The 16407-nt window shown below is 43.8% G+C and overlaps 1 protein-coding gene across 1 annotated transcript; it reads left to right on the top strand.

The window, feature by feature from the left end:
• Positions 1-13636: 13636 nt before the first annotated feature.
• Positions 13637-15662, top strand: nog2 (noggin 2). The gene has a single exon (XM_085466043.1). It carries the CDS (start codon positions 14973-14975, stop codon positions 15630-15632), a length of 660 nt encoding a protein of 219 aa, XP_085322169.1. The 5' UTR covers positions 13637-14972; the 3' UTR covers positions 15633-15662.
• The last annotated feature ends 745 nt before the right edge of the window (positions 15663-16407 follow it).

Raw genomic sequence — 16407 nt, 5'->3', positions numbered from 1 at the left:
ATGGGGCCAGCAGGTTGCGTTCTTGTTGTTTGAAGTGGGGCTCTGTTGTTCTCATAGAGTTAAATGAATGGAGCCGGACCCCCCTCCATCTGTCTGATCCAGCGGCATCGGCCCTCCCTCCCAAATCCCTGCTCCGACGCCCGACGCACTGGCCCCCTCAAAGGAACAGTTGGCAAACGGACGGCCCATTAAACAGGCAAGGGCGACGGGCCCTCACCTCTAAGCAGCACTTGTACGAGCCGAAAGTGTGTCTGACAAAGGCAGAGATAGAGAGAGAGTGCAGGGAAAGGAGAGAATAGCAAAGAATTTGTGTGTGCACATTTTGTGTTTTTTTTAACCTCCGAAGTGTCACTGCAGGATTGCGTACGTGTGTGTGTGTGTGTGTGTGTGTGTGTGTGTGTGTCAGTCACAAGTCAGTGGCCATGACATTAGGCATGCAGGTGGCTTTGATTGAGCTCACTGCAGCTCTCGGTGTCACAAAGGTTTGTATTCTCTCCTTTTAACAAAGTCATGACAGGAGAATATCTTATTTTCTTCTTATGCTCTCAGACATCTGACTCCAATTCAGTTCTTTCTCTACAAAGAAAAAGTTGTAATTGTGTTAACACCGTTTTCAAGGAGCTTGAAATGATAAACAATTTCCCATATTAACCACGGATTGTAGATGGAATATGGATGTATCCACCACAAATGTCACTAACTTATTTTTAGGCTGAGCTGTCATCTGTATAGATACATCACACAGACACAAACATCCTAATTAGTGCTAATTAAAAAACACATGCAGTTTCACTGACCCAAAACTGCAGCACAAACTCTGTGGACAGGCCAAACAAACAAACAAACAAAAAAACAAAAAACACGTATTTTTTAGTTGAGTTCAGCAAAATTGCTCCAAATGGCACCAAAATCATGAGAAGTCCAGTTCAGTGATTACAGCTAGCTATTTTGTCTAATTTTGCTACTTTAAGCATAAATAACTGTAAGCCTTAATTATATTTTGAAGGAATGGATGGATTATCATCATCTGGTTGTAAATATGTTTAAATTTGGGCGTTTTTAACACTGGAGTCTATGGGACTGACTCATTTTTTAGAGCCAGTCTCAAGTGGACATTTAAGGAACTGCAGTTTTTTTTAGCACTTTGCTCAGATTCAGTTTTCAGTCCAGGAGACTGCTCATCAAGTAGTGGTTATTATTGTAATTACTTGGTCATTAACTAGTTAACTAGTTAATAATATGGCTACATTAAAGGAAAAAGGGTCACATCTTAATATAAAACTTCCGGTCACACGAGAAGAAGAAAAAAAGAAAATTCATTAAGCATTCACCCTCAGTCATTAACTGCACAGACCTGAAGCAATTTGTTTGTCTTCCAAGCGTTCGTCTCCCTGGGGAAAATAACAGCTTAGGTTTTCTCCGAGTTGCCAGAAGGTTGGTACGAGGAAAGCCAACACTGTGGACAGAAACAAAAAGAAATGCAGACACTGGTGAGAGCAGGAAGGGGCAGCAAAAGAATCTGTCAAGACGTATTCTGTGCTCCGTTCAAAACCCTATGTCTGGACCTGAAAGCAATATATTTCCTATCAGTCTTGGTTACTGAAAAAAGAAGGTCCGCAGAATTAAAGATATATCGAAAGGTATCTCAGAGTAAAAGAAAGAAAGAAAGAAAGAAAGAAAGAAAGAAAGAAAGAAAGAAAGAAAGAAAGAAAGAAAGAAAGAAAGAAAGAAAGAAAGAAAGAGTAAATATTAGGATTTAGAAGCAAGAACAATCCTTGAACTCTACAGTGAGTTAATCTTTGACTCTCCAAACATTTGTTCTGGTGGCACCCAATGACCCAAAAACTTACTAAAACTTTTTAGATTGGCGTTCCTTTAATTTGTAGCCCGTTTGTGCATCCATATTGACCACCTCTCCAGCCGCCTTTGTGCAAAGGATGATGTCATGCTTTCTGAAAACACAGGGTGGGGGAGTGGTGGGTTGTCAAGGGGGTTTAGGGGGGGGATTCCTTTGGTCCTTTCAAGTTTGCGGGGGAGCATTGGGCTGCTGCAGGATAGACAGTATGAGGGCAAGAGGCTCAACGTTGCCACCCCTCTGATTCCACCCCACCCCAGCAAGCAGTCACATTAGGCACGCTCCGGCCATGCCATCAAAGGCCCAGCTCACACACTCACCAACGCGCTTGCATCTGTACGCACACACACACACAAACGCATGCCTGCAAGCAGTTGCTTTTAAACTGCATGCACGGAGCCACAGACACAAGTCAAATGAGCATGTTCGCACTCGGCCTGAAACCGAACGCGTGCCTAAAAATAACAACACACATGTATATACGCACAAAAGACACACACACTCGCATACTAGCAGATCAAACATGCACACACTTCAATCATGCTTTCTCCCCACTCCCACCCCGGCTGTGTTATTGTTTTGAAAATATGATTGCGGTGACGGATGGGGTGGGGAGAGGAGAGGGCTCTGGCAAGGGGCGAGTGGCAGGGCCCCTCTATTGTCTCTGACCAGTGTGAGCCTGTGTCCATAGCTATAGAAACTGGGGCCACACTGGGAAGGCATGCTTTCATCTCCACCACAGGCTCACCGCTGGCAATAAGGGGTCAAATAAATCCCCCTGGATGCAGTGTGTATGCGTTTGGGAAGGGGGTTTGGAAAGGGGGGGCGCAAATATGCACACACACACTCTGAAAATGTTTACCTGAGCTATCTGCCATTCACACTTAGACACATTGTGGTTTCTGGAGATGCGTCAACTTTAATTTTTGTGCTTGTGTGTGTGTGTGTGTGTGTGTGTGTGTGTGTTTTCCCCCCGCCTTCCACAGTGATTAAAGAATCGCATTTCAAAAGCATCAAAGAATCAGCATTTTTAGACATTTAAGCGGTTTCAAATGTTTCCACTGCAAACTGTCACTGACACGTTTTTTGATTCAACGTTCAAAGGAATAAAATGACTTCCCGTGGAATGTCACCTCTGAGCACTTTCATCTCCTTTTTTGTCCGATGCCTGGCACGAAACCCTCGTCTCACCACAACAGAGGCAGCCTTGGGTTAATGCGCACTAACCACGCAGCACATGTAACACAGCATCACGATGTTGATCATTAGGATTTGCGATGTCTTGTGACATTCCTCGTCACTGACGCGGTTGCTGGAACACACAGACTGTACACGCAAACAAAGACACGCACAATTTACAGACGGCCTCTCCGACACGCTTCTTTGGGTGCTGTTATCAGTACGCTCACGCAAAAATAATAGAGCTGTGCGGCACGCACCTCCATCTCAGCTTCACTTCAAGGCCTGGTTGAGAACCAGAACCTTACATTAATGTCAACCGACCAAACATTAAACAAAAAGCTGATATTCACCTCTATTCCAGTCTATAATCTGTGCTATACATGTAAAACCAGCTCTGCAAATTTCCAACAAAAAACTAAAACCTCTCGGCCTAATGTTGGAACAAACAGTAGAAGCACATATGATTTGCAGATGACGCCTTCAAATTATCCAACATGACTTCACTTTCACATCTAAATAACCGACTTTTATTCAAGCAACCCTTAAAGTAGAAATGTAGGCTGACTCCAAGAGAGCAGCAAGTTAGAAATGGCTGACAGTGACACCACCATGGACACTGTGTCAGGTAATAGTGACTGGAGCTGACCGATTGCTGGTTTCTTTGCCTTTCTAACATGCTCCAAGCAATAAGCATGCAGTCCACAAAAATAAAAACCGTCAGTGCTCATTAAAAATAAATACAATTAATTTCTGATACGTGGACAGAGAAGCAGCATTGCTCTTATCACCTGTGTGAGCGAGGAGGAGAGGAGAAGACAGGAAAGGAGAGGTCAGCAGCACCACCACCACATGCCACAGACAGACTGACGATACTTCTACTGGGCTCCATGCCGGAGACCTGGCTGTAATTACACCACGCACGCACGCACACTCACACATACACACACATTCACGATGCACACGCTGTTAACAGACAGACGCTGAGAGGTGCCCGGCTCCTGAATTCTGTCTCGCTCTCTCTCTGTCTCATTACACTTTTACGTTCACAATTACATCCTCCATCGAACACCTTAACAGTCTCAGAATTATACTGGCAAGAAGCTTGAGAAAAGCAGCATTAGACAGATACCTGTGTGTTATATCAACTGCAAATTTAAAAACGTAGGTTGTTTCAAGTAGTGGATGAACTGCAGGGCCTAGTATATGAAAAGCAAGGACTAGTTTGAGGTACAAATCATGCAAACATAAAATAGTTCCACTTTAAGGTTAAGGAATTTAGTTAGTTTATAACTAAAGTTTGTAAAACTTAACTACAGCTTATAATCGTTTTGTTTTTTTTAAAGGAAATGCTGGACAGGACTACTAAAGAATGGTACTTGGGTCGCTCAGGCCCAGTGTTTAGTCCGTTTTACTTGAACCCTGGTTTGTTTCTCCCCCTGGTGCGGTTCACTTGTGCAGATGTGAACACAGTAATCACACTAGGGTGCAGACCAGTAAACAACTGCACAGATACACTTTAAATGAGTTGGTCTCGGTCCTGTTTGTGATGAACTACAGAGTGGTTCACGTATGGTGTGAACCCTAAAAAACGTCCACGTATGTTTGTATTCTGGGATGCAGTAAGGTACTATGTGCAAAATTGTGCAAAGGTCTGTGCAGGCTAGCAACTTGCCGTGAAATTAATTCTCTGTGTTCTCCAGTAGTGCAGAACCCAGTACCTTATTCCTGTATTTACCTTTGTCACTCTCACCCCACACACATCTGGCCAATGAGCGGACTAAACATTCTCACGTGGTTTGTAGTGGCAGGTTTTGGTTTGCTTGGAGTTCACTTGTATTTTTTTCTGTGTGAAAAGAAACCAAATCATGGAGAAAGGCTACAAGTTTACAAACTCATCAATTGATTCAAACCACAGTAAACGGAGTAAATTTTCCTTTCACGTTCCTCTGACATCTTTCTCTTTTGCTAACACATTGTAGCCTTTTTCACTCAAAATGTGTTTATACACCTCTTTGCATTTAATCATTAATTATTATTATATCTGGCTCTCTTCCACAGCATGTCTTTTGTCCTGTCTTCCTTCTCCAACTGGTCGCAGCAGATGGCCGCCCCTCCCTGAGCCTGGTTTGCTGGAGGTTTCTTCCTGTTAAAAGGGAGTTCTTCCTTCCCACTGTCACCAAAGCGCTTCCTCATAGGGGTCGTATGATTCTTGGGGTTTTCTCTGTTGTATTATTGTAGGGTTTATACAATATAAAGCTCCCTGATGTGACTGTTGTTGTGATTTGGTGCTGTGTAAATAAAACTGAATTGAATTGAGTAGGTGTGAAAACGGCCATGTGGTTCCTACTTCCTGTAAAAGGGAACTTCCCACTGTTTCCAAGTGCATGATCATAGACAATTGCCTGAACGTTGAGGTTTCTTTCTATTATTATAGGGTCTTAACATTACTATATAAAATGAATTGACCTCTACGATAATATTTTATACTTCGATATTAAATTCCTGTAATACAAATGAATATTAGCACATGAATTACAAGGTATGAAGTCATTTGAATCTAATTCTCTGGAAAAAATAGACTGATGTGGCCTTCAACTCATCCCAAAGATATTTACGGGTTTGAGATCAGCGCTCTGCACATGCCACGACGTTCTTCTTTGCCAAAATTGTTGAAGTCACTGTTTGCTGTGGCACTTTGAATTTAAGGGTGTCTTGATCTGGACATTTAATAAAGAGTAGACTTAAACAAGCATGACCTGTCATCAGGCCAAATTCAAGTTTAAGTAAGGTCAGCAAGGTTATTGGCACAACTGCGGTCCTGTTTGGCTATCAAGCAGACACCAGCACAGATCCATAGTATCCGTAGCTCTTTATGGATCTACTTTTTCTCCCTTTCTCTTTCCCTTCACGTCCCTCTGACTTGTGAAAGTTATTGGAGTGTAAATGCATTTAACAGCTTCTGCCTCCTGCTCAGTGTATGGAGGGAGATATCTTTTCTTCTGATTCCTCTTTCATAGTGAAACTAGTTTTAAGGTTAACTGAGCCAGAAAAGTGTGAGTTGAAGAATTAAAGAACAAGAATCTCACACCATTTTTACACTAACTTCAGTTCTAGCATGTTGATATAGAAAGTTTTTCCTACCTAAAGTCGGCTTCATTGCGTCAGTTTTTTAAATGATTTTTGTGGGAATCTGCTGTCTGTAGCTACTCCTTCACTAATGTTTATTTCAGCGGGCAGTCAATTAGGAAAAGATTCTTATTTACAGTGAAAGGTGGGTGGGTGGATCTTGAATCCTTGATTAAGACATTAAGAGTGTTTCGGCTTTAGCTCTAATGAGGTCGAAGTGAATTTTACTGATGTGCTGTTCTTCTACCACACCAATTTAATATCTCATAACTCTGGCACTTCGTTACTCTCACTTTTCATGCCTACCTGCCTCTCTCAAGCCTAATTCTGTTCCCCCCTAAGGTGACAGAAAAAGGGCAGACGCTCCTGTTTACACATGGCTCCAGGGGCTTGTGGCTGCTGATTAGCAAACCAGTGTGAGTCAACATTTGGTACATCTTTTGCACAAACGAGCTTACTGAGTGCACACTTGGGCTGTTGTCAGACACCATCCCTCTCCGTCCAGTTCCCAACCAAGCGGGCAACCCCCCAAGCAGAAGTGTTGCGCGCTCACACACCAGCGAGACATTTCCCAAAGCCTTCCCAGTCCTCCTGGCATCTGGGCAGGCCGTCACCCTTGTACCTTCCTGCGTGTTCCACAAGCACACTAGAGGACCAAAGGGCACCAGGATCCCAGCACTACCACTCGGAGAACTGCCCAAAAGAGAGCGGGTCATGACACCGATGCGCTCCGTCACGTCCGTGCAATGGGACGCCCTCACTCTGAAGCCCGTCACAGACTGGTGGAGACGCCATCGTAGAATTTCCCTCCCTTTGTTTTTGTTACCCAGTGCCAGTCCATGGAAGTATCTTGGCTCTAGACTCAACAGAACACACATGCTGCGGAGAGAGTCGGGCAAGGGAACATCTGTTGTGGTCAGTGGCTGTGGGCAAACTGTTTCATTTCGACAAGATGGCCTGTGGCAACACAATGGCTTAGTGGTCGGGAGAATGAACGAATTGCCAGTTACTTGTGGTCAGGGTTTACCTAAGTTGGACAGAGCTTCTGAAAGACATGTGGTTACATGAAATTACTCTTTAGTTAGTGATAAAAAAAAGGGGGTAATGGCACATTTTGAAACACAATTGTTTTTCAAAATGTAATCTTTTCAAGTGGGACAGCAGAATTTGAAATACCCAAATTGTTTTCATTTAAAGTCTTTATTCCATTGTAGTTGCTTCTCCATTTCTCTTCTCATGTAAATCGAGACCGTTAACAAGCATCCAGGGGGTGATCGATAGAGTGTGCCAACAACGATTTCACTGATGGAAAAGGAGATTAGAATAACAGATTAAAGCTTTAGCATTCACAGAGATTGAAAATACATTATTTAAGTGTCGAAACAAACTGTGCTGTACTACACTGTTGCGGCTCTCATATCTCTGCCATGGCATCCGATTCACACACCACTTGACACACCATTGAGTCTTGACATTTCGTATATCCTACTTATTTTCCCCTCGCTTTCTTTATTCATCTCTCTGTCTTGCACTCTCTCTCTCTCTCAGCCTTTCCTTCTCTCCAGGCTGTTGGCGGCCGGCCAATGATGTCATCCTGCCATAGGGAAGACCAGGGGGAACGCCCTCCTGGCGTTTGGAATGCGCTGTTTTTTCCTGTTGTTTTCCGGAAGGTGGCGATCAATTTAATTCCGCCCTCATCACTCCCTGATCTGAGGGGGGCCGAGGAGGCAAGAAGGGAGGGTGGGACAGTGGGAGAGCCAGAGGAGGAGGATATGACAGAGGAAGGATGGGGGCACTCTTGGGGTTTTCCAAAAGGGGATGCATCAAATATAAAAGGAGAGGGATAGATGAAGACCATGGGATGCTTCAAACTGTTGAGATCCTCTTTTTGTTTCAATTTTACACGATGTGAATACGGGTAATCACCCTGGAATTTTGTGAGGGCACGCCAAAGCCAATTAAAAGCTGCCAGGCGTCATTACAGGAAAATAGCGATTCATGAAGAAAAATGGGAATGACTTACGGAAACCAACAATGCTTATTTCCAAGTGACCCAGCTAGGCCATTACAAACGCCGAAACAAGCACATAATAGTTAAATACATGTTTTTATTCACTGCTTAACTGCAGCTACTTTATAATAATAAAGTCTTTCTTGAAAGAGGTATTTTTTTAAAGTCATCTGTAGCAATAATACTCAAACTTTTCATGGATGGTGAAAACTCAGAGGTGGAGTTTGTAGGATTTGATGTAGATGTGAGGTCACCGAATTCAAACTATAGTAACCCTTCTCCATATAGATCTGAAGGGTTTGCTCTAAGCTAATAAAAACAGAATAATGATGATAATGAGTAATTATAAACTCAATAAAAAGCATAACTGTGAAAACACTATATTCAGTTATTGTGAACAGGTCCTTCATAGAAACTTAGCTTTTAATTTTTTTTAGCAGCATGAAACGTGTTGCTTAGAAGACCTTATGCCTCATTCACCCATTCATAAAAGCACTATTTCTATGCAGAAGTGCTCTCTAACATTTACAAATATTCATACTCCAATGGATGCATTGGAGATCAACTTGGGGTTAGTATCTTGCCCAAGGAGTTCTGGAGGCAGACTGGAGCAGGCAGAGGTTGAACCACCAACCTTCTGATTAGTAGATGCTGAGCTACAGCTGCCCCAACTGGGCGATCTCCTTATTTTCATTGTTGCGCCGAAACAAACACGTTTTCAGGTTGTGTGAAAAATGTTGGCAAGTTCTTTAAAGATTACACAGATGCCACACTGAGGTCCAGTGTTTTTTCTCTTATAATAAGCTGTTTTTTTTAAGTTACCATGACATTTGATCAAATCATTATGACTTGTAATCACAAATACTTTGGTCTATGACTACTTTAAAAGCGAATGACATTATTATCAGACTGTGATTATGTGGCTGTTGGCTCCATTTACTATGTTGGTAAGAAAAAAGGAAGCTAAGTTCTTTATCGGGCCCAGCAGGGGGCGACTGCTCTATGTAATACTGCACAGAAGTCTAATATTCTCTCTTGATTTATGAGGTTGGTAAAGGTTCTGAGGTCTTTGATCAACTTGTGATCAGCTGCTGTCTTCAGAGGTGTTTTGTGTAAAGATGGCAATAAAATGGAAAAACTCGGTATCACACCAAAACGTGTAATAGACATGCAGGTCCACCGTGTCCATTTCATGCTTGCATTTCCAGAATATGAAATGGACATGCATGCAGAAGTTGCATTACCAGCAGGGGGAGATAATATATTTAAAGCAAAAAAGTCGGTAGTATCCAAAAAACGTATGGCGTACATTCCAGGTTCCTTAATTGTCAGAAACAATTAAGCTGGGCAGCTAATATGTATGTCAATGTAAATATGTTAATAATGTTTGTAATAGACATGCCGGTGTCTATTACATGCTGTGCCATGACATCGGATTGAATGGAAATAAGACAGAGTTAATTTGCTATCTGTACGCAGATAGCAGAGCAGTTGCAGCCTGTCAGAAGACAGGTTGCCTCCCACCAGGCGACCTGTGCAATCACCTTGAGATTGAACATGGTTGCTCAGAGGTCGAGGGTGTTGCACGCTCAACTAATCCGTGACAAATTGGTCACAACAGCTGCTTGTAATTGGTCACCAAATGTAAAAATATTTAAGTTTGCCTATTCTTGTTCTAGTATTTTGCATTAGTGAGCGGCAACCTTGTCTCTTCCAAAGAAGCGGGATTCCACCAGCCAATGGGTGACATCACAGCTGAAAACCAGCATTGTGTTTGTTATTGCTGGAGCTTAATTTTTCCTCAATAGGAACACTGCATTCAACAAAGTAAAAGAAGATTCATTTTTCCAATTTCATTTCACTTTCCGATCATAGGATTGTTTTTTTAGGATTAGCTGTCAATACGACAGAAATGTGACTTCAGCTTTCAGGCCCCGTCCTTTGCATGTGCACCGCCATATGAAATCTTCATAAAAAGGAAAACTCAGGTATTGAACAGCTTCGGTAATGAGTGACTGAACACGTACAAAAACCTAAAGAAAAACATTCATATTCACAGTGCTTGTGCCACAGTAAAGTTTCCTGGCTTAGCTCAAGTTCTTCAGTCTCAGAGTTCAAAGTGGGCCCCGCAGTCACATCACAAAGCCAATGAGCTGTCTACGATATGATCACCATTAATCACAGCTTTTGATCACGCGTGGAGCAGCATTTTCTCCATCGCGACTGGAATGCCGTAATAGACACAAAGGATGCGGGGCCCTGCTCAGATTGACTTCAGACTGAACAACAGCGTGGCGCGGCGCTCTTTCAATAACAAGCCTTACACTTAGTTCAGCTTTCTTTTCTTCTCTTAGAGGAAAAGGGGGAAAAATATCACTTTGATGCTGTTTACTGGATATTTTTGCAAAAATAACTTTATGATGAATTTTAGGGGAGAGGGAAAAAAATATAGCAGAAGGGAGGCGGGGAGGGGGGCTTCAAAAGTAGTGTTAACGGGAGACAGATTTTTGACATGCTTCCCAAGCCATCTGCTTTCAGTTAAAGCTCGGAGACAGAGTCGAATATGGGGGAGAAGGAAGAGGGGAGTAAGCCTGGAGAAGATGACAGGGCAGCGGGGAATAAAGGGATATGCAATATTGACAAGCAATGGTGAAAGCTATGTATTTGCATTGTGAGCATTTCTGTGTATGCTGCTGCAAGGCAGGTCTCGCAAGTCTAAGGACATAATATGTCACATCAAGCACTTTTAAAATGACTTTCCAACACATTAGACGTTGTTCTAATCTCAACGTTTCTGCAAATATTTATCTGAAATACTGATAAATGCTTCTACTGATTTGACAGCTCAAAAAAACAAAATGTTCAGGCTCTGGTTGGTTCTGAAATCTGTCAGACTGCCAAAGTCCCATCAGAGAGTGTTCTGCTGTAGATGCCACAACACAAAATGAATTATGAGACGTTCTCCGGGCATATCTTTTTATTTGATGGGGTGTGGCCTCTGGGATTTGTTCTATCTCTGCCACTCAAGCCACAGATAGCCACAGCAGCTTGCCAAATTCCATGACTTTCCTTAACTAATCTTCTGACAGGTAATATTTTGTCGTCTTAGTTTGTGAGTTTCTTATGTTTAGTCTCCCCCCTCTCTCTCCTCTCCAATCTGTCCATCTCCATCCACCCATCTGTGCCATTCTACCAGTCCTCAGTGGGCACAGTCGGCCAGTCTGGCCTGGGCTGCCCCTTGCTGTGCCCCTGCAGTGCATAAGCTCCTGTCTGGACTTTGGGTAAAGGCCTTTGTATGGAGCTGTAGGTGTGTCAGTGTGTGTAAGTGTTTGTGGTGAGCTATGTGTGGGAGTGTATGTCTGTATAGCATTCATAGCAGAAAAAGGAGAAGGGAGTCAAATCTATGCATTAGGGCACCCCCGCTGCCCCAGCACCCCTTCACATGCGCCCTATTGAGGCCTAAGGGAGCGTGAACAATCACTGCACAACCAAAGGACTAAGTCCCCTTGTTATACAAGGCCAATTTTCAGCACCAGACCCCCTCCCCGCTCTCTCCTCCATAGTTTGACCCGCTCCTCAGAGGTTGACGGGCTTCGTTAAAGCGAGCCGGGGTCCTTTAATGCCGTTATTTAATTAGCCATTCCACAGCAAACTGTCATCCAGCACTAAAACTACCCTCTCACCCCCACCCTTACCCCATTGGTGAATCCATCTTCTTCATCACCATCACCCCTCTGCCATCTCCCCCACTCACCACCACCACACATGCTCAGCATCACCTCGACCCTTCCCCACTGTGTCCACCGGTCCCCTCCTCTCTTCTTTCCCTGTCTTTATCTCCAGTAATTAGCCAGTAAATGGGGGTTGACTCATTGCTGGGTTTCTAGAGTATTTGGGCGTGGGACTCAGGAAGTGTTTCTCCCGGCATGGGGTTTCTCTCTCAGTCCAGCACACCAAGAGCTGTGGAGGAAGACAATGGGAATAGCCGGTACTACAGTAGCCGGCTCAGCCTCACTGTCCCTGCAGCCCACTGAGTTCTGTCTACACCGGCACCCTAATCATTAACCAGATTATGACTCTGTGTGTCTGGATAGATGTTAGGAGGGGGTCAGAGGGAATTTACTCACAGGATGCCAAAGACTGCTGGCAACTTTTTCCATCTGGTTAGACCTGGATAATGAAGTTGAAGAACTGTGCAAGACACTGAAATTACAGCACTTCTTGTGATAAAAATGATTCCATCTCACAACTGTGGAATTTTTTATATTATACTCTTAGTGAGTATGATTCCAGTTAACTACTTCATTTGCCCTCAGTGGAGTCTTTTAGAAGTTTGATTACAGAGCTGCTGAGCAATTTCACTTGAGCTGCACCCTAACTACGAGTGAACATTCTTTCCCCATGGACTCAAACATGAGTAGTCAAACTGTGAGGGCGAGTCTGGGGAGCCCCTGGCTTCATGTCCTCACCATGCTAGTTCACCGCCCTCTAGTGACTACTACAAAAGACAAGCACAATCACAGCCCATCCAGACTGCGTAGGTAAATGAAACCAAGAGTCAGGTTTAAATTCAGAGCAAGCGCGTGCTGATGGAGTTTGACCAGCTTTTGATGCAAAGTTTAATTTCAAAGCATGTTTACATTTTCTTTTCTTTTTTTTAAGTCTATTAAAGTTTTGAAAATGTTTAAATGTTCATTGGAATGGAGATCGACTCCTGAATCAGTTTAGTGCGTCTACCGAACATGTTTAAGCGATTTGACTATCAATAAATTTCACTTGTTTGCGTAAGTTCTAATTTGGATTATGGGAAAATAAACATAGTTTAATAGTAAGAAGAAAAAAACGTTCTGTTGATTTTCCCCTAATGACTGCTTAGCATGGGAAAGGTACCGCTTAGTTATCCACGGCCATTTATAGCCCCTTAATTATGCGCCTATTTTGTGACCCCCGAGTTCAACGGGCCAATTCCTGTGTAGACCCAAATCCCGATGAACAAAGGTGGAATGTGATGCCCCTTTTCCGCAGACAAGCTACCAAACGTTTCCCATCATTTTCATGGTAAAGTTCACGAAACTCTTTTACACTTCAGCCGAGTATTGACAGCGCATTGAACCTATTAGTGCATCAGAGACACTCTGCTGATGAAAACCGCAGGAGAAGCAGCTGCTGTTATACTTACAGTGTGTAAGAAAGAGAGAGGGGTTAAAAAAAATATCTTGTATTATCCTGTGTGTCTGGGAATATTGCTCTTAAATGCGATTAAAAAAAGGCTGGTGCTTTAGGACCCAGTTGATCCTCATTGTGGCTGATATTTTCCACGTTGTGAGGGGAGGGTTGGGGGGGGGGGGGGGCTGTCAATCATAGTGAAAGTGGCCAGGGTGGGCAGGCCCCTCTGACACTTTGTACCGTCGGAGGGGGATATTTAACTTGGGACTGAGCACCACTCGCTACAGACACACTCACACACAGTGTGCCTAAGCAAAGAAATGCTCCAGCGCCAAGTCTCTCACACTCCTGAAGTAGGAGCGACTTAGTAGCTGCTGTACCCAGTTATCAAAGGAGGAGAGAGGCTCCCTAAGGAATTGACCGCTTTCATAGACCGGGGAACAAAAAAGCAGATTATGGACTCTCTCGTCATGCACCGACATTGCGATTAGAAGATTTTTTCTTTTTGAAATTAATATTATTTGAATGTATTTATTATTATTTTTTATTTTGTTGCTGGTGTTGTGAAGATTCAGCGATGCCACACTGAGAGGATCTCTGACCCAACCACGTTTTCTGTCTTTACGCAGTTTGCATTTCACGTGCAGTGAGGCTGCATTTCGCTGGAAAGCTGTGTTTTCATCGTTCTTCTTCTACTTCTACTACTTACACGCAAAAGCCAGAGTTCTGTGGGAATATTACAAGCGAGACTTTTACATGTAAAACCGAGCTGCTCTGCGATTTGGAACATCCTCTGGGAAGATAAGCGGCTGTTGCGTCCTGAAAAAAAACTGAGATTGTGCCACACGGCTCCTCCAAGTTTTCTGTCATTTTCAGGGAAAGTGCGCATCGACGGGCTGGAATACCGCAGGAGACTGGCTGCAGAGACTACCCCACTCCCCGCCCCCCTCTCCTCGGTCCGTGGACTGTGCGCTCTGGGACCTTGTCAAACCTGAGAGCGCCAGGCGACGTTAAGAGAAGCCACGTTTCTAAAAGCCGTGCGTAAAAATAACATTGGCCAAGGCTGGCAATCGCTGCCGGGCGCGTGACATTTAAAACTTGGTGAAGTGCTCTTTTGTGCGCCCTTCTCTCCCGGGAGCTCCGGATCTATTCTGTCCCTTTCAGAAAACACTTCAGTCCATGCAGCTCTCGCCTCGGCCGCTGTCATCCAGTGCAGACAGTTTCGTCGTGGCTTCGAGTCCTCGGGGTAACCATGACAACCGAGAGAAACCCGAAGTGAATCTGAGGAGCGGGGTGAAGCAGGAGAGAGCGTGAATAGGCGCTCGAGTTTTCCCTTTTTTCTTTTCTTTTTTTTTGACTCAACTCTTTCTGCAGAGAGCGGGGTAGCCCGCTTCCATGCTGCACATTTGCATCAGCGGGTAAATTGCAAAGTTGAAGGAGCCCTAAAAAGCAAAGCACTCCGCTCCATGTCATTCAAACCCGACGTGGTCTATTAAAAGTATCGCCTTGCTGGTGACTGAACTTCTACTATTTATGAAGCCCCGGGCTGGTGACTCCACAGAACACAGTAACCGGGAAAAGAACTGAGTATTATTCACGCGAGAAGAGCCCGTGCGTTGAACAAGAGGAATTATGGGCTTCTCTCAAACGCTGTTCGTTTACGCGCTGGTTTGCGTTCACCTCGGAGTTTCCCAGCATTACCTTCGCCTCCGCCCTTCGCCCAGCGATCACTTCCGCCCTTCGCCCAGCGATCACCTCCCCGTGCCCGACCTGAAGGAGGACCCGGACCCGGAGTACGACCCCCGGGAGCAGGACTTGGTCGAGAGGACTCTGCGGAAAAGACTCGGCAGTAACTTTGACCCCAATTTCATGTCCATCAGCCCCCCCATGCTGGTGAACTTCTCCGCGCCAGATAACCAGGTGAAGCTGCAGGGGTCCATGCCCAACGATATTAAAAAGCTGGACCTCACAGAGACCCCCTATGGAAAGCGGCTAAAAGTGGGCAAGAAAGCCCGTAGGAAATTCCTGCAGTGGCTGTGGACCTATACGCACTGCCCGGTTGTGTACACCTGGAAAGATTTGGGTGTGAGGTTCTGGCCACGTTACATGAAAGAGGGAAACTGTTTCTCTGAGCGCTCGTGCTCCTTCCCCGAGGGGATGTCTTGCAAACCCGTCAAGTCAATCACCAAGGTTTTCCTCCGGTGGTATTGTCAAGGCTTTCTAAAACAGAAATACTGTACGTGGATACAGGTGCAATACCCAATCATCTCAGAGTGCAAGTGTTCGTGCTGATTCTCTCTAAGGAAGGAAGTAGTAGTAGTGGTGGTGGTGGCGGCGGTGGTGGTGGTCGACGGGGGAGTGGACTGGAAATACGGTTTCTATTGCACTGTTAACTCTCTACAGAGGTGGGCACCATAGCAAATCTATTTTTTTATATAGCATTTTAAGTGAAATACCAACATTGTACATATTTAAGAAAAATGCAGCTATTTTTTCTAATTGAACCAGGACCATATTTTATTCTCAACCCTGACATTTTTTTTCGGAGGGGAACACGAGCACTTCGTGAGGAAGGAGCATTTTGTTTTGTTGATATTTTTAAGAGACATTGAAAATGGATTGCATATGCTACACTTCTCCAAGAGGTGACCTTTTTCTTCTTCTTCTTCAACTGAACATTGATGCTGACTGTTATTTCACTGCGATGCTGCCTAGAGTTTTTGTATATTAATATCAATAATAATTAAATTGTAAAAAAAGAAGAAGAAAAGTTGAGGTTAAAGATATATATAAAGGCGTGAACTCAGCTTTTTTTTTTTGGAATACATAGTATTGTAGGAATAAACAAATCTGTACGTTTTATTTATTATTTTAACGATTTGTGAGTATAGAGCATAAGGACAGAGAATAGCAGAGTATACCAGAATAAAAAAATATGGGAGATGTCTACTTGAATATTTCTAAAAATGACAAAAAAATAAATAAATAAATACAAAAAACCCAACATATCAGTGTACATGTTATGGTTACACGTTTTAGCAATAAAGTCCATCTTTTCAACATGTGT

This window comes from Copadichromis virginalis, linkage group LG8 (assembly GCF_057382275.1).
Source record: "Copadichromis virginalis isolate Kocher_CV1m ecotype Utaka linkage group LG8, C_Virginalis_male_GT1.1, whole genome shotgun sequence".
In the NCBI taxonomy this organism is placed as follows: Eukaryota; Metazoa; Chordata; class Actinopteri; order Cichliformes; family Cichlidae; genus Copadichromis; species Copadichromis virginalis.
The sequence above is the reverse complement of the archived record's forward strand: the minus strand, read 5'-3'. Positions and strand labels throughout refer to the sequence as shown.

Bases quoted from the DNA above. Each gene is read 5' to 3' on its own strand.
- nog2 (XM_085466043.1), top strand. From the start codon at position 14,973: ATGGGCTTCTCTCAAACGCTGTTCGTTTACGCGCTGGTTTGCGTTCAC.